At 38.2% G+C, this 23,867-nt stretch overlaps 2 protein-coding genes and 1 non-coding gene across 8 annotated transcripts in view; 2 read left to right on the top strand and 1 right to left on the bottom strand.

Annotated features, from left to right (window-relative positions):
- The window catches only part of LOC113046907 (voltage-dependent L-type calcium channel subunit beta-1-like), a 33,929-nt gene extending 23,509 nt beyond the window's left edge, over nt 1–10,420 (top strand). For 3 of the 6 annotated variants that reach the window (XM_026208031.1, XM_026208033.1, XM_026208035.1), the window contains 8 exons: nt 1,196–1,276; nt 1,372–1,430; nt 1,649–1,758; nt 2,203–2,211; nt 4,210–4,361; nt 5,637–5,732; nt 6,031–6,216; nt 8,090–10,420. In XM_026208031.1, the coding sequence (XP_026063816.1) occupies nt 1,196–1,276; nt 1,372–1,430; nt 1,649–1,758; nt 2,203–2,211; nt 4,210–4,361; nt 5,637–5,732; nt 6,031–6,216; nt 8,090–8,560 (1,164 nt within the window). In that variant the 3' untranslated portion in view covers nt 8,561–10,420. Of the gene's footprint in view, nt 1–1,195; nt 1,277–1,371; nt 1,431–1,648; nt 1,759–2,202; nt 2,212–4,209; nt 4,362–5,636; nt 5,733–6,030 lie in introns of all 6 variants that reach the window. The other 3 variants (XM_026208034.1, XM_026208032.1, XM_026208036.1) reach the window with 2 other exon arrangements.
- Nucleotides 10,421–12,798: 2,378 nt separating this feature from the next.
- LOC113046906 (ADP-ribosylation factor-like protein 5B) lies at nt 12,799–15,879 on the top strand. Its single transcript, XM_026208030.1, has 6 exons — nt 12,799–13,159; nt 13,813–13,873; nt 13,993–14,140; nt 14,274–14,357; nt 14,848–14,999; nt 15,131–15,879. Exons 1-6 carry the CDS (start codon nt 13,114–13,116, stop codon nt 15,177–15,179), a joined length of 540 nt encoding a protein of 179 aa, XP_026063815.1. The 5' UTR covers nt 12,799–13,113; the 3' UTR covers nt 15,180–15,879.
- Nucleotides 15,880–23,617: 7,738 nt separating this feature from the next.
- Nucleotides 23,618–23,689, bottom strand: trnac-gca (transfer RNA cysteine (anticodon GCA)). The gene has a single exon. It is a non-coding gene; the product is annotated as a tRNA-Cys (tRNA).
- Nucleotides 23,690–23,867: the final 178 nt, after the last annotated feature.

The raw sequence follows: 23,867 nt of genomic DNA, 5'->3' as shown, positions 1-23,867 counted from the left end.
TCCGGCCCATGTGTCCGCCCACACGTGTGGACACATGGGGAGTCTGCCAGCTCTTGCACATGCACTCACGATGAGGCAGAAACACCCTGACAGGTTTCCACGGTTTCCGTTTCCATTACGGGTCTGTGACATCGAGAGTAGCCCACGCCTGTTACTGCTGTCACAATGGCTACCGTCACACAATCACACATGCACAGATGCTGACTGGGTGAATTACAGTTGAAAAAGATGACCTAGTATTACTTTTAGCTACCCATCTGAAACTTTTGGTCAGTTATGTTTTGTATAACAGGCTCTGTTTTTCTCACACACACACTTCATGGTGTGGAGAACATGAAGAGGTCTTAATTTAGATTAAAGTGATGGTCTGTCTGGGGAGAAAAGAGGAGCTAAGCATCCTAAAAAATATATTTTAAATAAACATTGTATGTAAAATGTTTTAACTGCCATTTTATTCAGTTCTGCATATAATGTATTAAGATATATTTTATTAGAAATGTATTTTCATATTTCAAGCAAGTGAAATAAGGAGTCATTCACATGATGTGGAAGTAAACACAATATATTAACTCATTTCTAAACACCAATTTTTTTCTACAAGCTAATGTCTTTGTTAAAAAATATATATATATATATATATATATATATATATATATATATATATATATATATATATAAAATAAATGTTTAATTATTTTTTTTAATAAACCTCCTATATTATTATAATTTCACTCTTTTAAAAAAATATTACCAGCCATAATTTGTATTATATTAACTTGTATATGTATATATTAACCTATATATACATATATAATCATATTAATAGTAATTCATTTTAAATTATTAAAATAATTTTAAACAAAATACAAGACTTAAATAATAAGAAAACCAATTTTGATTGTTATCAGTTTACACTAAATTCATTGATTATTATTATTTAATTCATCAGCTACCCATAAAATTCCTTTATGGACCACCATTGCTAAAAATATCAGATGGGGTTAGAGAGGGGAAACAGAAGAAAGTGGTTTAAGAAAAAAAAAATTTTTTTTGAAGCATCAGTAAAACATAAGTTTAGAAAAAGACACTTGGGTGTGAATGCTGTTTTTAAATCCAGATGTTTGAGGTCAGTTTTGGCAAATGTGTGTATCATGATTTCACTAAAGAGGTTTTATTTTGCATGTTTAACTTTCAGATGGAACATGTTCCTCCTTATGATGTGGTGCCTTCCATGAGACCCATTATTTTGGTGGGACCATCCCTTAAAGGCTACGAGGCAAGACAGTAGATCTATGTCTATCTATAAAAAATGTCTATTAAACATTTTTAGTCTTGTTCTTCATGTGCTCCGTTGTGTGTGTATCGTTGCAGGTGACAGATATGATGCAGAAAGCTCTCTTTGATTTTCTGAAACACAAATTCGAAGGCAGGTGGGTACCAAAATATACATTTCATGGTCATCATAAAGATTTAATAAAGAAATTCGTTTCAGTTAATCGGTTAATCGTTTTGAAATTTTGGCAGGATTTGTTGTTAAAGAAACTGTTAATATAAATGGCAAAGTTGTGTGAAGATTATTAATGCTGGAAATATCACAATATGCTCGTGCTATAATTGGCATACCATGGTTATGGCTGGTTTGTTCCAGAATATCCATCACCAGGGTGACAGCAGACATCTCACTTGCCAAACGCTCAGTCCTGAACAACCCCAGTAAACACACCATCATCGAGCGCTCCAGCACCAGATCCAGTCTGGGTATGAAACACACATGCACACACTGCTTCTGAAAGAGCTCCCTCACGTGGTCAGAAAGCCGGAGCAGGCTGAATAATGTGATTTATCAACACGCTGAGTGACCAGGAGAACAAATGTTCTGAACCAAGCACATTTCAAACTACAGAGCTCTTCACGTCCTGAGCAAGACAAATAGCCTGTGTGTTGGGATGAATGAAATGCAAATTCATTCTGATTTTGTAGACAAAATCTTTTTTTTTTTGTTTTGCAAATATGCATTTGCCAAGCCCTGTCAGTTTTCAGTATTGTACAGTAGTGAACATTCTTTCTGTTTCCTGAACATTTTTCTTAGTGTTTCCTCCTCTGGCTCTGTCTGATCTGCCTTTTTTCTCTTTTTCATCTTGCTTTCTCCTGACACTCCTTCCCTCCACACATTTCCTCCTCCTCTCTTTCTCTTCACCTCAGACGTACTGGGTACGTATCTTATCATCCCACCCTTTTTCCCTCTGCAGTCATCCATCTGTCAATTCAATCATGTCCTCATCCATTCACCCATCTGTCCCTGTGCTTAACCCTCTTCCTTGAGTTTGGAGTGCACAGTCTTCATTTTTTGGCACAATTGTGGTGTTATTAACTAAAAAAAGCACGAACTATTAACTAAGCTATGTACTATAACACTAACACTATTAACTAGAAAAAGAACACCACTAACCTTTCAACATTTTTCACTAGTTCAAATGTTTTGAAAACACTGTAGCTTTTCCAATAACAAGCTATTGTTCCCAACACATGGCAGTGTGAATTAGCATCGGATCCATTTTATTGCACACAATATCAATACTTTTATTCAGCAAAGGTGCATTAAATTAATCAAAAGTGATAGTATTTGAAACTTATACTCATCATGGAATCCTGAAATTTATATATATATATATATATATATATATATATATATATATATATATATATATATATATATATATATATATATATATATATATATATATATATAATATATTTTTCAGGATTCTATGATGAGTATAAGTTTCAAATACTATCACTTTTGATTTAATTATTTGATTTAGTAGCACAACTGTTTTTTAACATTGATAATGTATTTTGAGCAATAAATAATCATATTAGAATGATTCCTGAAGGATCATGTGACACCGAAGACTGGGGTAATGATGCTGAAAATTCAGGAATAAATTACACTTTAAATTACCTTACAATAAAAAAAGTTATATCGTAATAATATTTCACATTATTGCCGTTTTACTGAGTTTATAACCAACTAAATGCAGTTTTGGTAAACATAGGAGACTCCATTCAAAAACATTAGTGTATATGTAAATGAAGTGACCAGAAAGGTCTATTTTCATCATGTGTGCAGAGTGTTTAGAGTGTGTGCAGTACTCTCTGAGGAATCCAGCTTTCCCTCTCGTGGTGTATAAGCTCAGGGACCAGTTCAACACTGTTGTTTATCACAATGTTTTTCATTCAGTCCTATTATGGTGTTTTGTAGTTAGTAGTACTTATTTTTTTCTGTGTATTTATGTTTTAATGTTTTAAAGATACTGTCACCCTAATTGAGATCTTCATTCTTATTTCAGGAAAACATTGATCTGATTTCCTTGTAGTAAAATGTGTAATAGGTTAGTTTTATAGATGTTACCCCTTAAATAGCTTCAAAGTAATGCAACTACATTTTTTTTTTTTTTTTTTTTTTGAAATGGTAACTTGACTAAAAAGTAGGATAGCTTTCTGCTTTTTTTCAAATAAGCTGAATGCATAGATTCTGTCTCACTAAGAAGTGTGATGCCACTTCTCATATAGCACTTCACACCCACATGCGCAAACACGCATACTGATCTACATAACTGCAGCTTTCCACAGACTTCCATGGATCAATGCAGCAAGCTCGCTCTTCTGCAGACTGCCCTCATACTGTTCAGCGTTCCATTTACTTTCAAGTTAAATGGAACTAAATTCGAACACGAGCACACGCTCAAACATGCATATATTCAAGCAGACCATAATAACCCCCACATGCATGATATATACTAACATAGGTTTGAGTGTGAAATCAAACTGTGAGGTAAGTCTTTCTGATATTCATCTTGTTTATTACAACTTAAGGTGTGCTAATGTGTCCATTCTCTATTCTCTGCTATACACTGCAAAAAAAATTAAATTAAGTGACAAGTATGGCTAAATTAAATGAAAATGCTAAAGGAAATTATTTGTTTTGGTTATTTTTATGATCCTTTTAGGATGTTTTGATATTTTTATTAGAAAACAAGACAAGATACAAATTGAGAATATGAATTTTGCAGTGTATAAATGAACTTTGGTTAGCCAATATGTGCAATAGACGAACACTAAGTGGGGATTTCTGTGCTTGGATGTAGTTATATATTGTATATCCACTAATAATGACATATTCTTATAGATTATTCTTTTATCTGGCAGCTGAGGTACAGAGTGAGATCGAGAGGATCTTTGAGCTGGCCCGGACGCTCCAGTTAGTGGCTCTGGATGCCGACACCATCAACCATCCATCTCAGTTGGCCAAGACGTCACTGGCACCTATCATAGTCTACATCAAGATCGCCTCTCCAAAGGTACACATTAGCTGAATATACACATTACCGTTCAAATGTTTGTGCTCGCTGGGATTTCTGGAATGTTTTTAAAAAAGTATCTTATGCTCACAATGGTTACATTTGTTTTATTAAACTTGAAAAATTTATTTTGTGAAATTTTGTTGGATAAAATAAGTGTTTTCTATTTGAATATATTTATTCCTGTCATGCGAAGTTGAAGTTTCAGCAGCCATTACTTCAGTCTAAAACTATATTTTTGTGGAACCTATGATTTACATATTGTAAGGGTGAATTTAACAGTTAAAACCCAAGGACCAGATATTTGACAATGAAGACCAGGAGTCAGAGATGAGTTCAGTTAATAATAATAATTTTACTTGAAGAAAATGGTTTGCAATTTCATCAGCAGAAGTCAGCTTCAATACTCTCGATGGAGTTCGTAGGCCGCCCCCCGTACAACTCAAAATTAACCACAGTTATACCCTGACAGAGGATACTAATTGCGTCAGTACACAAGTCAACAAAATTCTGATTGGTTCCAAAACCTAGATAAAACTCTCCAAAGACATATATCTGATATGCTGGACACTGGCAGTTGATCGTTTGTCCTGGGACTGTCTGAGCTTCTCCCTGTACAGACAGATACTAACACACATACACAGAGAACTTATCTCAAATTCAAGGCTTTCTAGCACTGGCGAGTGTCTTATCATTACTGTCGAATACACACACATAATATGTGGACATTAATCTTGAGGAAAAGAAATACAGGGTAGAACCAGATTCTTTAATATCTCATAAGCGCACATAAGGTTACACATTTCACTCTTGCCATAACTTGATTAATAGTTAAACAATAAATCATGTAATAATATAATTAATATCAGTATGAAGGATATGGCAACTCGGCATCCACTCCTTCAATATATATTTTCTTTTGTTACGTTATAAATGTCTTTACTGTCACTTTTTATCAGTTTAATATGAAAAAGCATTCTTGCTGAATAAAAGTCTTAATTTCTTTCAAAGAAAAGTACACAAAAAAATTTTCAAAACGTTTTTGAGTCAAATATGGACTTACCCAACTGTTGGGTTCAATTTTTACATTTAATTTTTTATTCAAAAGTTAGTTCATATCTGACCCAAACATCACAGTATTTTTTAAAAACTGGTTTCAATACATTTGCCTAAAAAAGATGCCTTTTTGGTTCAAATATTTCAGTGTGTACATCATAATGTATTTGAACATGTTTATTGAATGTACATTTGTGTTTCTGTCTCCCTCGCGATCAGGTGTTGCAGAGGCTGATAAAGTCCAGGGGTAAATCTCAGGCCAAACATCTCAACGTCCAAATGGTGGCAGCTGACAAGCTTGCACAGTGTCCTCCTGTGAGAATATGACTTTTGATTTCTACTGATCAACATTTCTGTACACGTTTAGATGTGGATAATTAGCTTTTGGTTTTAATGTGGTTGGAGAGTTGTGAAAGCTGTGCTTTTCTCTCACATTTAATACCTAAGATGCATTTCCTCTGTGTTTCCTCTTCTTTTTAATTTCTTCCTTTATTCTTTGTCTCTTGGGCACATACAGGATTTTTCAAATTTAAGATTCAGTCTTGTCTAGTCATATACAAAGTTATTGTCTCCAACCTGTGGACTGCATGTCTGCTTTCTTTTTCTTTTTCAGGAGCTTTTTGACATAATATTAGATGAGAATCAGCTGGAGGATGCATGTGAACACCTGGCTGAATACCTGGAGGCCTACTGGAAGGCTACACACCCTCCGAGCAGCAACCCCCCCAACCCTCTGCTCAACCGCACCATGGCCACGGCCGCCCTGGCAGCTTCACCCGAACCCGTCTCCAACCTGCAGGTACAGGTGCTCACTTCCCTGCGTCGCAACTTGGAGCTCTTCGATGGCTACGCTGCTCCAGGGCAAGGGCAACGGGAAGAAGAACACGCCCTCTAAAGACAGGGCCAGGATTACAATGGGATATTGAAGGGTCCCGTACCCATCTCCCAATCACAGAAATGTAACGATGGCTGCTCAAGAGATAGAAATGCCCGACTAATTCTGTTGTCTGTCTCTGCTCCTCTCCTTTGACTGATCTCTCAGTGATAAAAAATAATGCAACAAACATACACATGATCAAAACATCCCATACGTGATCAACATGATCATAAGTCCTCTACAGTCCACACAGTGTCCCCTCATTTGAAACGCCTGCCAGACTTTACAGTGTCCTCTTGCTGTCTGGGAATCGTAGCTCAGATCGCTACCCTCTTCCAGGCTGCCATGGCACCAGCTCTGAAAAACACACTCATGTCCACTATCCTATTAACACTGAGCCCAAATTCTAACAGAAGCTTGTGTATGTGCATTGACACCAGTGTTGTTTACCCAAGATAAACAAACGTGTGTGTGTGTGTGTCTGCGTGCAGAAGTGAGAGACTGTTAGTGCAAAAGTGAGTCAGTGAGGGAGACAAAAGATAGATCAGAGGCTAGATCAGTCAGATCTCACTGCAGTCTGAACAGTAAAAAAAAATTAGCATCCATCTGCTCGGTCTTCACCATTACACAGTTGTCTAGGAGACCAAAGTTACGTAGCTTTGAGATGAATAAGTCAGTTTATCCTCTTACAGCAGGGACGGGCAACTTTGATAGTGACAAGGGACAGCAAGTTTATTCAGTGAAATCATAGCCTTTTAAAGTTTAATTGTCATATCAATCCATATAGCAATTCTTGTCTTTTCGTCCCCAAGGACCTCTTATAATTTCGACTTTTTGTACCGTTTAAGAAGCCTTAAATGTAAACAATGTAACTGAAGAGGTTTTAAGGACCTGTGGAAACCCTAATAAGAACAATGGTGGGATGGCGATTGAAATACAATACAGATTTCCAAACATATTGGTACCCCCATAATGGTACTTGGTAAAAAAAAAAAAATCTGTTTACCATCTTGACTGGAAAATACTGTTTTCATGGTCAGTTTATTATTTATTATTTGCTAATGTTTACATTCAATGTTTACGTGACTTGCTTTTCTAATGTTTTCAAATTATTCATCCGAGTCTAATATGGATTTACTTCTTAATTTGATTTACATTTTATATATATCAATCACTGCTAAAAATAGAGATAAACCATTTTGGGCAATTTTTTGTACATGCATTTTTCAGAAGAGGGTTGCAATATGAGATGCATTTTAACTCCAGAGATGACTGCTCTAATTTAGATGATCTAATATGAACTAATCTAGCCCAATATTTTTTAATCATCACTAAAAAAAAATTGAAAGGAGCACTATTTATTGTGTGGTGTGTTTGATATGGCCACTAGAGGGCGCTTATGATTCATATTTTTTTACATTACCTGCATGGTGTGCGTTTATGTCTGCAGTTTATCAAATACATTTAACTTTCTATCGTTTTTGAAAATCAAACCCGATTGTATATTTTAAAGTAAAGTAAGATAATTATTTATGATTACATACTAAAATTGCATCTTATAAAATGTAGAGGTTGCACTTAGAAAATACTATGAGCCCTGGCATCTCACTACAAAAATTGGCTTTCACATAATAGCATGAGTAAAGAATGTATTTAATGTATGACATTTGTTATTGAGGTTATAGTATTGCTTGGGATATGTTGTCTAACCTTTGTATTAACATGCTGCATGCTCTGTTTTGTGTGTGTGTGTGTGTACATTGGCATGTTGTGGTGTGTTTTGGGGTTGCTGTAGGGGCCATTCCTGGTGCATGGAGAACAGAAGAGGGAAGGGCCTGAACGTGGCAGACTCCAAGATTACCAGAGCGACCTGGGTGGCAAGCAGCCGCTGCGCTCCTCACGCAGCCAGTTGCTAACCAGTGGCCGAGGTCTGTCCCGGCAGGATACGTTCGATTCCGAAACGCAGGGCAGCCGTGATTCCGCCTACACCGACGACATGGAGACCGACCCGTACGAGGAGCCGGACCCGTGTCGCTCGTACCGTCTGAACCCCGCCCACCACGCTCCTCGCCAGGCCTCCTGGGAGGACGAAGGGGCGGAGCCTGACCAGGAGAACCTCAACATGGTTCCACCACCAGCCAATCAACATCAGCGTGGACGAGGCAAGCTGAGGGAGCGCTACTCTCAAGACACAGAAGGCGGCGGAGCGACGACGGGCCGCAACCATAACCAGGAGGATTGGAGCAGAGATGTGTACATTCGCTAGAGCAGGTTCACCTGAGACGAGGGTGAGGAGTTGTCTAGAGTGACACTAACAAGAATCTCTATAGTTGGATCTGTTTACAATCCAGAGAAACACACAGTCATTGACTAACGCTGTACAGCTAACACTCACGACATTCACTTTACGCTAACAAAGCTCTCGGTCATTACATATTTGAGGGCAACCACATGTCCTATTTTTCTCGGAAAGGCTTACTTCTTGGCTAGGTTTTCTTTTCTTTTTTTAAGTTATATTTATGGGATTTTTATAGCTTCATTGTGAGAGGACAGTTGAGAGATGACAGGAAAGACGGGAGGATCAGCAAAGGACCTCAAGGTGTGAATCGAACTCGGGTCACCGTGAGAGCAGTTGCGCTACTAACCGACTTTACCGTTACTAACAGTTGTCTAACTGACTTTAGAAATCTTTGCCTGGACAATTCTGGCAAAATAAAGACATATGGTCACCCTAATCTAGTTTTAAATCTGTTTTTTTTTTTGAGGAGAATAAGCAGGAGAACCTTTCTTCATTTCTATTTTACTTTTGTATATTACTGCATGACTGCTGATCATTATAAACTTAGTAACTGTTCTCTCTGAGCATTAAACACGATTCAGAATATATAACCAAAATCTTGTAAGTGTATGTTAGCGTTCGTGGTTGGGTGCGTATGTGTGCACGCGTGTCTATCCTCTGTAGTCTTAAACTGGGTCTTTCCGACACACAGTAGTCTTGGGAGTGTCCCACCAATTTGTTTTCCCAGACCACACTACTGCAGAGCATGTTTTTGTTTCGTATTTGATTCTATTTATTTTATTTATTGAGTCTCGAAAGGTCTATCCAGATTTTAGCCTGCTAAAACCTTTACCGGGCTCCACCGCTGCTGTGTACTCCTCCAATCCACAAGGGGTGCTGTGGTGCTCACATGCGATAGTTTAATGGGGCTAAAAGCGCTAAAGTGTATCAACAGATGATAATCCAGATCCGCTAGCAGTTCTAAAAGGCTAATATGCAAATATAAATAAGACAATTAAGAGGGTTAGATTTTAGAACTAAAAGCCCAAAATGTTTGAGACCACCGCTAAAGCTGAACACAAATAGCTTTGTGTTGATTGTTACCGGCTCTGTCCCGTCTTCTGTGCCTGCTCAAGGGCTTTTAGCATCTGTGCCGCTAGTGTAACACTGAAACATATTCTGCCTTATTTGCACGTCAGTCACACAGGCCAACCAATCACAAGTGCCATAATCTTTCATCAGGCCACTCCCACCATAAATATGGTGGGTTGTCTTAACTCGGTGCAACACATATAGTTGTTATTGTTGTATGATAGTAGTCAACACTGCCATTTTACCTTATCATAGCAACATGTTTGCACTGCTAGCCATTTGAAGATTAAACAAGCTGTGTGTTGCATGACAGTTTAAGGATTCACTTCACAGGCTGAGAAGTGGACGTACGTACATACACACATCCTACAGCCAAATTCAAGCTAATGCTACTGCTTTTTGTGTTGTTATCTCTGTGGCCAATTTCTAAGTCAAGACTGTATGTGTGTGCGTGTGTGTGTGTGTATGAAATGCGAGAAAATCTGAAGTCTTTACTATTTTATGTAACCAGAGCCTTGGTGAGTGTCTCTGAGCCTCTTTTTACCCTCACCCTATGTTTGAAAAGATCATCATGATGAAATTTGCTAAATATACAAGTAGATAGCTTACTAAATAATGTTATTGTTGCATTATTGCAATTGTTTCAAAATATAAGGAAAACCGATGTATTCTTTGGTGCCTGATTATAGCTCCATTTTACTTTTTGTTTTTAATCTGTGGATAAATTAATATTTTAATTAAAAATTTTAATCTGGATCAACTGTTTCCTGTGCCTTTGCTATTTTCATTTCCTTTAGTCATCTATACATATGGATGAAAAGTATCAGTCATTCTCAACCAGGGGCCTCAGTGAACATCCAAGCATGACTTAAAATGAGTTAACTTTATACATTTCTATAATTACATAAACTCTAATCCAAATTGAAATGCCAAATAAAATCAAGATGTAATCTGAAAACGATTGTTTTTTTTTCTTCCCCTCAATAACTTTTGGTTTTATCGAAGAGCATATAGTTCTTGAATACAGAATACAAATTCTAGGATTATAATGATTCTTTAATTTGGTATGTTCAATTTTAAATATGCTAAAGATAAAATATTAAGTATTGTTAATGTTTAACTAATTAGCACATTTATACATTTAATATATCTATTAAAAAAATAATTAAAAAAAAGCTACTTTAAGTTTCAACACCGATACCAGAAGTATGTTAGTGTATGTGTGGGGAGGCCTTAAAATATAATTTTAGAGCCTTGTTGAGTCAGAAAGTCTGAGAAGATCCACTAGGGACTTGTGAGAAACATGAGACGAAGGCATGAGTGAAGGGATAAATAGAGGGGAATGGGGTAATGGTGTGAAGTGATGGGGGTGGACAGGGTGAGAATGAGTATGTGGTGGTGGGGGGTCAGGAAGAACACAAAGGTAGGAGCGAGGAAACAATGCAGGATAGAGACAGTGGGGCGTGAGGAAGAATTGAAAAGATGGCTATCACCTCTCATTTATGGGGGCAATCCTGGTTTACAGTCGAACCCTCGAGTCAACTGTATATTACATGCAGGTCATGCAAACATTTTCTGATCAAACCATCTTAAAGGGATAGTTCACCCACTCATTTACTCTCTCTCCACTTGTTCCAAACCTGTATGAGTTTCTTTCTTCTGTTGACCACGAAGGAAGATATTTTGAGGAATGTTGGTAACCAAACATAGAAGTCATTTCTGTGGAAATCAGTGGCTGCTGTTTGGTTCATATAAGTTTGGAACAAATGATGACACAATTTTCATTATTATTTCTTTCATTACATGCAAAATATGATTGCATTGTCTGGAAATTGTGATTATGCATAAGATAACATTTTTTCTTTCCTTCTTATTGTCTGAACACAAACATCTTGAACTAAACCAACAACGGTTTCTGTCCACAGGTGGGTACGTGGGTACATGAACCACACCACAACAAGACTTTACACAATTCTTGCCTAGATGTGCGGATGACACTTAACCACACTCGTGCATTTGCAGACTGATCTGCATGCACGGTGCGTCGCATGCATCTCTTCTTCCTGTAGCAGATGTTTTCACATTGTCACATTATTCCGCATACCATTTCTTTAACTTCAGTCTGTTCAAAACACAGTCTCATTCTGAGAAAACACAAGGCCTCAGGTGTGGGTGTGCAAGGAACCTGATTCAGCTCGACACTCTTAGAGGAACAGTGACAACAGGAAACTCATCACGCTCAGATTACATCAAGAGGAACAGAAAGAGCAGAACACATGACACTCTGGAAACCGTGTGGTTTCATCACTTGCTATATTCTGGCGATAATATGTGACCCTGGACCACATAACCGATCATGAGGTGCACTGGTATATTTGTAGCAATAGCCAACAATACATGGCTCAAAATTACAGATTTTTATTTATGCCAAAAATCATAAGGATATTAAGTAAAGATCATGTTCCATTAAGATATTCTGTGAGGTGAGGTGATGAATTTTTTTTTTTTACCCTCATATTCCAGATTTTCAAATTGTTGTATCTCAGCCAAATATTGTCTTATCCTAAGAGGTATAATCTCAATTTTTTTAAAAACCTACCCTTATGACTTGTTTTGTGGTTCAGGGTCCACGTAGCCTGTGTTGCATTTTGTTCTTTGGAGTTCAACCTTTCAAATCAGTATACTACAGTCAGTAATATTGTTTTGGTTGGTGTCGGTGACTGATTTCTGCTTGTATAAGGGTTGATAAAGAATCGCACAGGTCACTGAAGTAAGAAGAAAATGTTAAGGCTATTTGAGTCAGTTATAGACAATATCTGATTTTGTTTCCGTAAGAAGATCATGTAACAGAAACTAATTTCCAGAGAGTCCAGGGAATTCCTTCGGTCTATCTCTCTCTCCCTCTCTCTCTCTCTCTCTCTCTCTCTCTCTCTTACTTTCTGATTAGAGTTCTGATAAACTTCCTCTCAAAATCCCCAGTAATGCGAAAACAAAACAACACACTGAACAACGCCCCGCCCCGAACGGCACGGAAACCCGCGTCATCGCCGTGGGCGTCCAATGAGGGTTTGTCGTTTAGTCTACCCCTGAAACTTGTGACGCGGCCTCTGCGTCATCACGCGTCGTTTAAATGCGCGGAGTGCAGACGCCCACGAAAAACACGACGAGACTCCGTGTACTCCAGATGAGTGATCAATCCACAGACACTCAGGGAAAGAAGAATCTCCTAACGTCTCGACCACTAGTCCCGGCATCTTCGCGATCTGTTTGAGATACAGAGCAACAAGCAGAAGGGGAATACTATAAACCGTTGGATCATCGTTTTAACGTAGTGAAGTATTTAACGTTACAGCCCAGATTTGAACAAATTCACTCCAGCGCTCGGCGGATTCAGAAAACCCGGCGTGATCGATTGACAAAACCGGCCTTTAGACTCACTGCCTTCGGGGATGGGGCTTCTGTTCGCCAAACTGATGACTGTGTTCGGAGACAGAGGTAAGACAACTTTAAACATACGTTTTAATTATTATTATTCGTATTTTTATGTATTGTAGCAGCCTTTAATATGACCGTTTAGTGGCCTTGGTCAAAATGGTTTGTTTTGTCATTTTGTAAAACGGTCGACTCTTCCAACTCTGATTTGCCTCATTAATAGGCAAATTGAGGCCAAATAAAACCAAGAGTGCCCAGGGTTAATACTGACCCAGGTTTCTAATGTTAAGAGCCCATTTTAGTGGCCCTAATAACATGTCATTGACACATACATATGTTTGTTTAAGTTTGTGTTCTGTCTGTAAACATGTCGGATAAGATTGTAGATGCCATTGAGGTTCAAAGATCGTAGGTGTTTTGCTTGCTTAAAGGTATTCTAGACCAATTTACCCAGCTTCTCTGAACTTTGTTAAAGCCAAACAGATACAGATCACTGCACACTGTGTTCTTAGAAATGCATGGTGTGTAATAATCAGGTCGATGTTATCAGTTGACCAGTCATACAGAACAGATTTAAACGTCCTCTCTCTCTCTCTCTCTCTCTCTCTCTCTCTCTCTCTCTCTCTCTCTCTCTCTCTCTCTCTCTCTCTCTCTCTCTCTCTCTCTCTCTCTCTCTCTCTCTCTCTCTCTCTCTCTCTCTCTCTCTCTGTTTTTAGAACACAAAGTAATTATTGTCGGTTTGGACAATGCCGGAAAGACCACCATCCTCTACCAGTTGTAAGTGTTTATCTTTTTGAACGCATAAACAGGAGAAGCACATGACTTTCGTCGGTCTGTTGTTACATGTTGCCCGTTTCCACTCAGCTTTTTAATCTCGGACACTGTGTTCTTTCCAGTTTAACTAAAGAAGCCGTGCAGACTTCTCCCACAATTGGCAGCAACGTGGAGGAAATTGCTGTGAAGAAAACGCGCTTCCTCGTCTGGGACATCGGTGGTCAGGAGAGTCTCCGAGCGACCTGGAACTCGTATTACTGTAACACAGAGGTGTGTGTCATTAACTAATGTGACGGGAAATCTGTCACATTCTCATGATTTTTCTTTCTCTACTGCTTCGAGGCAGACAGTGTATTGTTATCAACTTTCTAAAACCTGTAATCTGCCTCTCTGAATGTAACAGATTGTCATCCTGGTGGTTGACAGCACTGATCGAGAACGCCTGACTGTAACTAAAGAGGAGCTTCATCGCATGCTTGCACACGAGGTTAGTTTGCATTCAGCTGCTTCATGACACAGTTGTTATGAATATTTCATACACTTTAAATGTTTAATGTCTGGGTTTAATAAAAATGTTTATTTTACCTAATTTTATTTATTTAGATTTCCAGTATGTTCAAAATAGTGTAACTATAGCTTTTATTTTTTTCAATATTTAGAATTTTCTTATTTTTCTAAGGTTTAGTTGTAGTTAAAAAAAATTATTTTGTTTGTGCTTTTGTCATTTTATAATGTTTTCCTCTTAAACTCTTATTATTTAGGGTTCATTTATCTTTATTTCAGTGACAACATTTTAACATTTGACTCTAGGGACTTTGTGTACTTTTTAGATATGCAAACAAATTATTGAATCAGGCTCTTAGGGTTGGGTTAGACCAGCCCAAGTGAGACTAGCCCTAGTCTTAAGTGTTTTGAACATTAATCTTTAATGTTGACAGTTTAATTTCATTGCTTCTCCTCCTCGTGTGTCCACACAGGATCTGCAGAACGCATCCGTGCTGGTTTTGGCGAATAAGCAGGACATGAAGAACAGCATGTCTGCTGCAGAGATCTCTCAGAGTCTGACTCTTGGCTCGCTCAACGCTCGCTCCTGGCATGTCCAGGCCTGCTGCGCACTCACTGGAGAAGGGTATGTGTGTTTTCTTAGGAGTGTGTATGTTTACCTGAGGGTTTTGCTTGTTTAAAATGTTTCCAAGTGCCTCATATGAGTGAAAGCCTATGTATTTAATGTGCACCCTCCTCTTTCTCTTCCCTCTACAGCTTACCAGCCAGTCTAGATTGGATGCGCTCCCGTGTTGTGGCGAATTAGTCCAGCAGTGATGCTTCTTAAACCTCTGGAACTGCTAAAAGAGAGATCAGGCCTTCTTAAGACCTTCTTCCAGCTCTCAGTGCCTCTGTTGGAGTCACCTTCAAATAGAAACGCGCTTCATCCACTTACTCTGGATACCAGAACAAGCCTGGAGACTCTGTGTGTGTGTGTGTGTGTGTGTGTGTGTGTGTGTGTGTGTGAGAGAAATCCAGAGAGAGAGAGAGTGTGTGTGTGTGTGTGTGTGTGTGTGTGTGTGTGTGTGTGTGTGTGTGTAAATGTGTATAAACATTGTGTTTGTACATTATGTGACTCCGTTCTAGAGGTCCACATGTTTACATTACTGACTTTTGCAATGACCTGAGCTGATCATGTGTTTTCGCCTCTGTATTCCCTCCGGCTGTGCTGACGGCTCCGCTTCTCACATGGAGTTATTGTTTACAGGCATACATCTCAAAGGAGAGGTGGGGGGTGATGGTTCACATGCCTGTACTGATTCATGATGAGCCACTAAGCTACTGAACAAGCATTACTTGAAGTATTTAAAGGGAATTGATTTGTGTGTGTTCTAGAGATGTGTGCATGCAGAATGGAAGTGTTGAAGGATTTTATTTTTGAAAGTATGTATATTGGATATTCATAGTATGTTTCTTATATAATTTTGTACAAAAGTTTTGTACAAATAAAAATCTACTCAGACATGCCTCTTTGTCCCTGACAAATATATTTAGCCTGGGTTCAAAATATATGACCGTTAAGTAGGTACAATAGAGACACGAACCAAGTGAGATAAAGACCGTCAATGATTCTCAGATCAAACAGAAGCTGACTATAGCTCAATTTGCATTGATCATTTAGATGATAATCTGTCCTGTCCTTTTATAGATCCATATGCAAATGCCTTAAAGCCAAGGATAGACCTATTTGATATGCATGTTGTGTGCATTTTTAACTTGCTAATGCTTTAAGGTAAATATCATTGTCACTGGACAGACTGTCCCTAACGATCTAGCTTTCTGAATAGCTTCTTTTTTTTTGTACGCCTCCCAAAGGTGAGATCTAATTTGCACTCCTTTATAGGTGGTGTGCTAAACTTAGAAAATCTTTACAGAAGCACAAGAGATTTTCTCCGTTTAAGTATGGGTCAAATGTCACAATACAGTTTATTATGAGTATACATAGATATGAGAAAATAAGTATAAGTTCTCTTTTAATTAGAGAAATATTTGTATGCCTTCCTTCACAAAATATTATAGATTGTAATATTACTGTAACTAAAAAATGAATCTATTTGACATATAGAATATTTTCAAATAAAGCTGTACATAGAGTTTTCGTAAAAACTGCAGAAAAGAAAGGATGCTTTTTATGGAATATCTTGACCCACAATAAAGATGCCTCAATAAGGTTGAGTACAAATATTTGGATAGCATTGCTCAAGATATGCTGAACCAAATGACTGACAGGCATGCATATGATTTTAATCCTTTAAGCCTTACCTTTTAATATTTAACAAACAAATATTAAATGCCATTAATACTAAACAATACTCCAACCTGTGTAAATAACTTGATGTGCTGATGAAATATATGCAGACGACCTATTATACAAGTCAATAGATGACAATCACTGAAATGAGCATGTCTCATTATTTGAATGTTTGTGTGTGTATGGGATAGGTGGGAGTTGCTGCTTCCATTGATGACAGTGTGGGTTTGTTGAGTGAGCGAAGTTTATGACAGTCTATCGATGCTCTCGCCTTCTCATTAGTCATGAAATTAATGCAAAAGAATGAAATAATAGCTTATTTAGTCAGTTAGGGTGTGTTTGGTAAGCAGGCCCGGTGTCTGTGTGTTACTGGTAGGTGAGATTTAAGGTCAAGAAGATTCATAGAAGGCTTTGGGTTCTTTGCTTATATTATTGTTCATATATGTGATTAGTTATATGCATAGTCACATTGGTTTCTTGCATCAAACTGAAAACTATAAAGAAGAACTCACATGGGGGCACCCAAAGTTGAACCAGGGACCTCGACCTGACATCAAACCACTGAGCTATACCTCCACGCACAATAAAAGCTCACAGGTCAGTCCCCTAATGGTACACTCGTAACAATTTAATGTATTTAAAGGTGTGTATGACAGCCTGAGTTTGATACATTTTTTTTCCATTCAAATAGATTAATACAGGATTCCAGGGATACCAACCTTCTGGTTCAATGCTGTGTTACTCTACTCTGGAAAGGAGGTGTTTCTTGGCCTTTAATTGATCTAATGAAGCACTGGGTCTTCATCGCCGTCCCTGCTACAGAGTGGAAAGCAGTGAAAGTGAAATATATATACATCTTGATAAGGACCCCCAAAAATATACTGCTTCCACAAATGCGAGTGAAACATTCTTCTTCAGAAAATATCAATTGGGCAAGGGCGTAGTTTTGGTTTGGATACTGGCGGGGTTGAAGTGTAAACGGTTTTAGCAGAACATTTTGTTAAAAGCGTGAATAATATCAGGATTACATTTGTTTAATTTAAAATTAGATAAATGAGTATTTTTCACTGATCTATATATATAGATCAGTGGTATTTTTACATAATAACGTTATATTTAGCTGGTTCTGTTACAGATGTTGACTCACATGAGCCACCTGCTGGTACGTGCGCGCATAACACCTGTCTACTCAAACACGAGACGAGACGCTGCTACAGTTGATCATAACGTGCTTCCTGCTGGGGGGGAAACGGTTTTGATTTCTGGAAGTTATTTTGTTTTCGAAGTGGATAAAGGAAATGTGGATGAAGACTCTTGCTTTACCAGTGGCGCCCCCAGAAACATTTTATAGTGGTGGCCAGATGAGGCCTCAGTAAATCTTGGTGTGACACAGCAAAATAAAATAAAAAAAAATTAAGGGTTTCTAATATTGACAAAAAAAGAAGAAGAAGAAGAAGATATCCCTGATTTTTTATCGCAGTGTGTGGGGACAATTTTAAAATCGTCCCGTGTGAACCAAGCCTTACACACTAAAATTAAAAGTAGTACACTATTAGCAAAACCTTACACTCAAGAAGCAAAAAATCAGCCCATATTTGCACAACTATAAGCACATTGTCAACCTCACACTTGTTGCGAAACTCTACACACAGTGATTTGCAAAACACTAAACACACTTAACATACATTACACACAAAAATCTATCATGAAGTCACTTCCTTGCAATACCAAAGCACTGACTGTCAAATCACCGCACCGTCCAACCAATTGGTTCAACACAGTCATCAGGTGTGGAAACAATTGTTTGCTTAATTGTAGACACACAGGTGACTTCATCTGTCTTCAAGCACAATGGAAAGAGTCAGAGAAAGAGTAAGACAAGGAGGAAGGGGAGGAAGAGGAATCAACAGAGGAAGAGATGGAGGCCATGCTGGAGGAGGAGGAGGAGGAAGACAAGAAGGTGCTCAAAGAGGACCGAATCTGACGAATGAGATCCGCGCAACACTGGCTTGACGCTGAGGGAGGCTGTGGGGTGATGTTGGCGCAGTGGATAAGACACATGCCTTTGATGCGAGACACCCGGGTTCGAATCTACTGTGAGACACCAATGTGTCCCTGAGCAAGACACTTAACCCCTAGTTGCTCCAGAGGCGTATGACCTCTGACCTATATAGCAATTGTAAGTCGCTTTGGATAAAAGCGTCAGCTAAATGAATAAATGTAAATCAGCATTTGTGTTACCTTTTCCTGTGAAATGACCGTACTATTGTATACTTTTATTTATTTATTTTTTTCTACATAGGATTGAGGGTCAGGAACGACAAGGGGGAAGGCCTCCTATGTTCACAGAACAGCAAGAGAGGGAGATAGTAAATCTGGTTTTGGCCAACAATGCTATAACACTCAATCAGCTACAAGCTAACGTTGTCAATAACCAGTTAGTTTTAACAATATTCATCAGGTCTCAACATCAACACTGGCACGCATCCTAAAAAAAAACATTCAAATGAAGCAAATTTATCGAGTGCCTTTCTAGCGCAATTCCGAAAGAGTGAAACGACTGCGGCATGATTATGCAGAGGCATGTACTCACTTTAGCAGTGTGATCTTGCATACTGTCTCATATATTTTACTGTACTGTAATATGTATACTAGATCTACACTGAACTACACAATTTTGCCTGACACTGTTCTTCATAGTTTTACGAATGGATGGAGAGGAGATCCAGCATGAGTTCATTTACCTAGATGAGGCTGGGTTCCACCTGGCAAGAACACGAAGGAGGGGAAGAAACATCATTGGCCACAGGGCTATAGTCAGTGTCCCAGGGCAACATGGAGGTAATATAACACTCTGTGCAGCCATTACACAGAATGGGGTCCTCCACCGCCATGCCCATATGGGCCCTTACAACACAGCACTCATACTTACATTCTTGGACCAATTGCACAACATAACGGCAGCAAATCAAATCGATCATATGCAATACATTGTTGTCTGGGACAATGTGTCTTTCCAACGCTCTGCTCTGGTTCAGAACTGGTTTCAGCAACATCCACATTTCACCGTCCTCTATCTGATATATGATATCCGTCTCCAGGCCGAGGTACCCCTCATCCAAGCCATGGAGGAGGCCTGTGACCAGATGGAGGTAGCAGCAATACAAGGATGGATTCGCCATTCAAGATGTTTCTTTCCAAGGTGTAATGACAACCTTGCCTCCGATGTTGATGAAATTCTCTGGGCAGATCCAGCTAGGCGATGAGACGATGTCTAGGGTGGTTTTTTCTTTTTAAAGTAAACTTGCAGTACAGTATGTAAAGTGACATTTTGTTATGAATCTCCATGTCGACATTTTGGGCGTGTTGAGAAATGAGTTTCTTCAGTCTGCAACATTGGTCTTGTGTTTTGTTTGGTGAATTTACATTATATTTGTACTTTGTTGATGCTAGCCTACTCTAATCATAGGGAAGTAGAAGTGCTAAAAGTGTTTTAGGTTTATCACAGCAGGGTGTAACTTGTGCAAACGGAGTATAGTAATGTGAAACGTGCGTGTTTCATATGGTAACAAAAAAAAAGTGTGGTTTTTAAACAGAAGTGTATACTTTTTCCAAGAGTGTTTAATTATGCAAAGGTTCTGTAGTGTTATGCTAATTGGGTGTAGTGTTTTGAAAACACGGGCCCTGTTTTGAAAATCGTGCTTAAAGGGTTAAAAGTTCACTAAAGCGCACTATTTTTCAGCTGTATCTGTTGGCCATTCAGGAGGAGATCATGGACAATTTTCACAAGACTGATGATCTGTTTCAGCTGTGTTTGTATCGTAAATCCTCACAATGTTTGTATATTTTGATTTTTTTTTTTTTAATGATGTGCATTTATAACACTATACTTTGTATTACATCACATTCATATCAAATTACAGAAAAAAAATAGTTAATGCTAATGCAAGGGTGTTTCTAATCCAGAGTCTTTGGGAGGAATGCTAAATTTGACATTGTTCTCTTGTCTGACTGCTGTTATCAGTCGCTGTCAGATTTTTTCCTTTGCTTGAAAGTTGTGAAATTGCTGTTGTAGAGTTTTTCATTTTACTATTTGAGTAAATGAGAATGCAAAAATATATTTGTGATACTCTCCCATTCACTGCTCTCGAAGTTAACCCAACTATAACAATTTACGCTGCTGAGAAACTGGTTTATTAAGATAAATACATCTATCTTGAGGCTTATCAATTTCTTGAAATGTCCTGTGTGAATTCTCCCAATCAGTCACCACTATTTAGAACAAGAAAGAATATGTTACCATTAATTGCATTGTGTCTAAAATTAAAATCATTGTTTTAGGTACATAAAATGTTCTAAGATTATTGAGTCACATTTATTTGTTTCTAATTTTACCAAGGTGTAAATGCTTTTTTGTTTGTTGTTGTTTATAGCAGTATTAACACTGATGTTGCCATGAATGGGATTGTGATGTGCAGTATTGTGATTATGGATATTGTTGTTGTTTATCAATAAACTGTTTTATACGCATTTGTTTTATTTTTTCAGTTTTTTTTTTTAATCATTAAAAAGGTCAATAGCAGGACAAATAAACCAGTGGGGGGGGGGGCATTAAAGAACTGAAATTAGGGAAATAATTAGGTGGTTCCTGTCCACCCTAATAAAAGGGTTCCTCCAGGAACCATTGAAAGTTCCTCAGAGAACCACCCCCATTTAGAGCGGTGCATAGAGGCTCTTCAGACAGTTCCGCCGGTGTGGCGAAGTGAACAACCCCAAAAGGTGCCTCCAGGAACCTTTAGTTTTTACAGTGTGTGATAAGATACATTTTAAATAATTTCTAAAAGCTTAATTGGACAAAAAAAAAAATTTCATTGTTTTTCGATCCTGATAAAAAATTTCCAGCTAATATTAATTGACTCATCATATCAGCAGCACATGGGAAAGTGAATGAGTACTAGTAGTACTAGTCAAGTTAATCACTATCATACTATTTAGATTAGATTGTAAGAGCAGACTGATTGTTATAAAAGGAGGGATGAAGTGCTTCCAGTCATTGTGTTCTTGTTATCAATGGTTATCTCTAAAGAAACACATGCAACCATCATCACTTTGCATCAAAATGGCCTCACGTGCAAGGCAATTGCTACAAAGAATATTGCACCTGAAAGAACCATTTACCAGATCATCAAGATTCAAGAACTTCAAGGAGAGAGGTTCGGCTGCAGTGAAGAAGTCTTCAGGATCATGTCCCAGCAAGCACCCGTCTCCTCCTGAGGATTCAGCTACAGAATCGTGTCTCCAGCAGTGAAGAGCTTGCTCAGGAACAACAGCATGTCAGTGTGAGAGCATCTGCACATACAGTGAGGCCAAGACTTTTGGACAACGGCCTGCAGCAAAGAAGACGCTTCTCTTCAAGAAAAACATCAAGGACAAACTGAAATCCTGCAAGAAGTACAAGGATTGGTCATCAAAAGACTGGTGCAAAGTTATTGTCTCTGATGAAGCTCTCTTCCAGCTGTTTGGGACATCTGGATGAACACTACCATGAGTCCTGTGACGTGCCAACAGTGAAGGATCCTGAGATAATGTGTAGGATTGCTTTTCAACCGAGGTAGTGGGCTCTCTCATAAATCTGCCCAAAAACACTGCCATGAATAAAGAATGGTATCAAAACATCCTGCAAGAGTGACTTCTTCCAATGATCCATGAGCAATTTGGTGATAATCTGTGCATTTTCCAACATGATGGAGCCCCATGTCACAAAGCAAGAGTCAGAAAGAAGTGGCTTGAAGATCATTACATTGAAATTTTGGATCCATGGCCAGGCAACTCCCCGGATCTCGGTCCCATAGAGAAGCTGTGGTCAGTCCTCAAAAGGCGAGTGGACAAGCAGAAGCCCACAGATTGTGATCAACTCTGAGAACCAATAAGGCAAGAATGGACCACCATCAGTCAGGATTTAGCCCAGAAGCTGATATCCAGCATGCCAGAGGTTATGAAGAACAAGGGTCAACACTGTAAATGTTGGCTTGTATATATTTTTTGCCAATAAAATCCTTTAAAACGTAGCCACGATATGCTGATTGTTTTTCAGTATACCGTAGAAACATGGAAAAATAATCTACAAATACTGGAGCAGCAAACTTTGCAAAACACAAAATATATGTCACTGCCAAAACTTTTGGCCATGACTATAATATAAATCTATAGGTAATAATCTATTCTCTTAAGATTCTCAGATTGTCTAATATCAATTATACACTACAATTTTAGACTAAAGTTTACACAATAGATACGCCTACAATAAAACGTGATAAATTCTAGTAAAGTTGGTCATGAAGATTTTAATATTTTAATATGCTAAAAAAAACGGACTGATTTAAAAAACTGATTTAAAGTAAGATTAAGTGAACATGTCAAAGTGTCCACCAGATTCTTGATAATCAGTGTTCTCTGATTTGTTTCACCTTTGTTTGGGGCGACATCTAGTGGCTAAATACACAACTACATGCAATCCTCTCCAAATACAGTAGACATTTTGATTTTGATCCTGACACTTTCATCAGATTAAATTGCGCGTCATTACAGATAACTCAGCTCAGGGAGTTTGTCTGTGCCTGTTTCTTTTCTCAAAGCAGTTTGTCCTGGGTTCGATTCCGTGCAATATTCACATAATTTCATTGTCATCTTACTATTGTTGGCCTAAACAACAACAAACAGTTGGTTTGAGTTTCACAACTTTTTAAATTAAATCAGATAAATAATCAAAGATTAAACGCTTCATGCAGCAATGAATGGATCTAGATCTGTGTGTGGTAACCAGGTTCTGTGTTATTGCTCGTTGTTATTCATGGTAGGTTTTATACATCCGGCCTATGTTATCCCCAAAGTCTGTTTGAAAACCCTCTTCTTGTTTTATTCATTTGTAAGTGTTCTGGATTAAAAAAACGACTAGGGGGCACCCGGATTTGAACCGGGGACCTCTTGATCTGCAGTCAAATGCTCTACCACTGAGCTATACCCCCATCTACAACACATCAGCACATGTGATCATTTCCCAGGTTAGTCACTCAGGGCTGGTGTGTATATAATGGGTGTGTATACAGGTGTGAGTGTGTGTGTTTTGTGTATGTTCTGAGCCTCCTGCTGCAATACCCAGAAACAACTGTAATAATCGGGATTTTGTTTTGTTTCTTTAAATGT

The sequence above is a fragment of the Carassius auratus genome, chromosome 28 (genome assembly GCF_003368295.1).
Source record: "Carassius auratus strain Wakin chromosome 28, ASM336829v1, whole genome shotgun sequence".
NCBI classification, from domain to species: Eukaryota; Metazoa; Chordata; class Actinopteri; order Cypriniformes; family Cyprinidae; genus Carassius; species Carassius auratus.
Note: the sequence above shows the minus strand (reverse complement) of the source record. Positions and strands in the feature narration are given on the sequence as shown.

Coding starts and splice junctions, on each gene's coding strand:
- LOC113046906 (XM_026208030.1), top strand. CDS start 13,114: ATGGGGCTTCTGTTCGCCAAACTGATGACTGTGTTCGGAGACAGAG. Junction 13,874..13,992: donor ACCACCATCCTCTACCAGTT/GTAAGTGTTTAT, acceptor TGTTCTTTCCAG/TTTAACTAAAGAAGCCGTGC. Junction 15,000..15,130: donor TGCGCACTCACTGGAGAAGG/GTATGTGTGTTT, acceptor TTCCCTCTACAG/CTTACCAGCCAGTCTAGATT.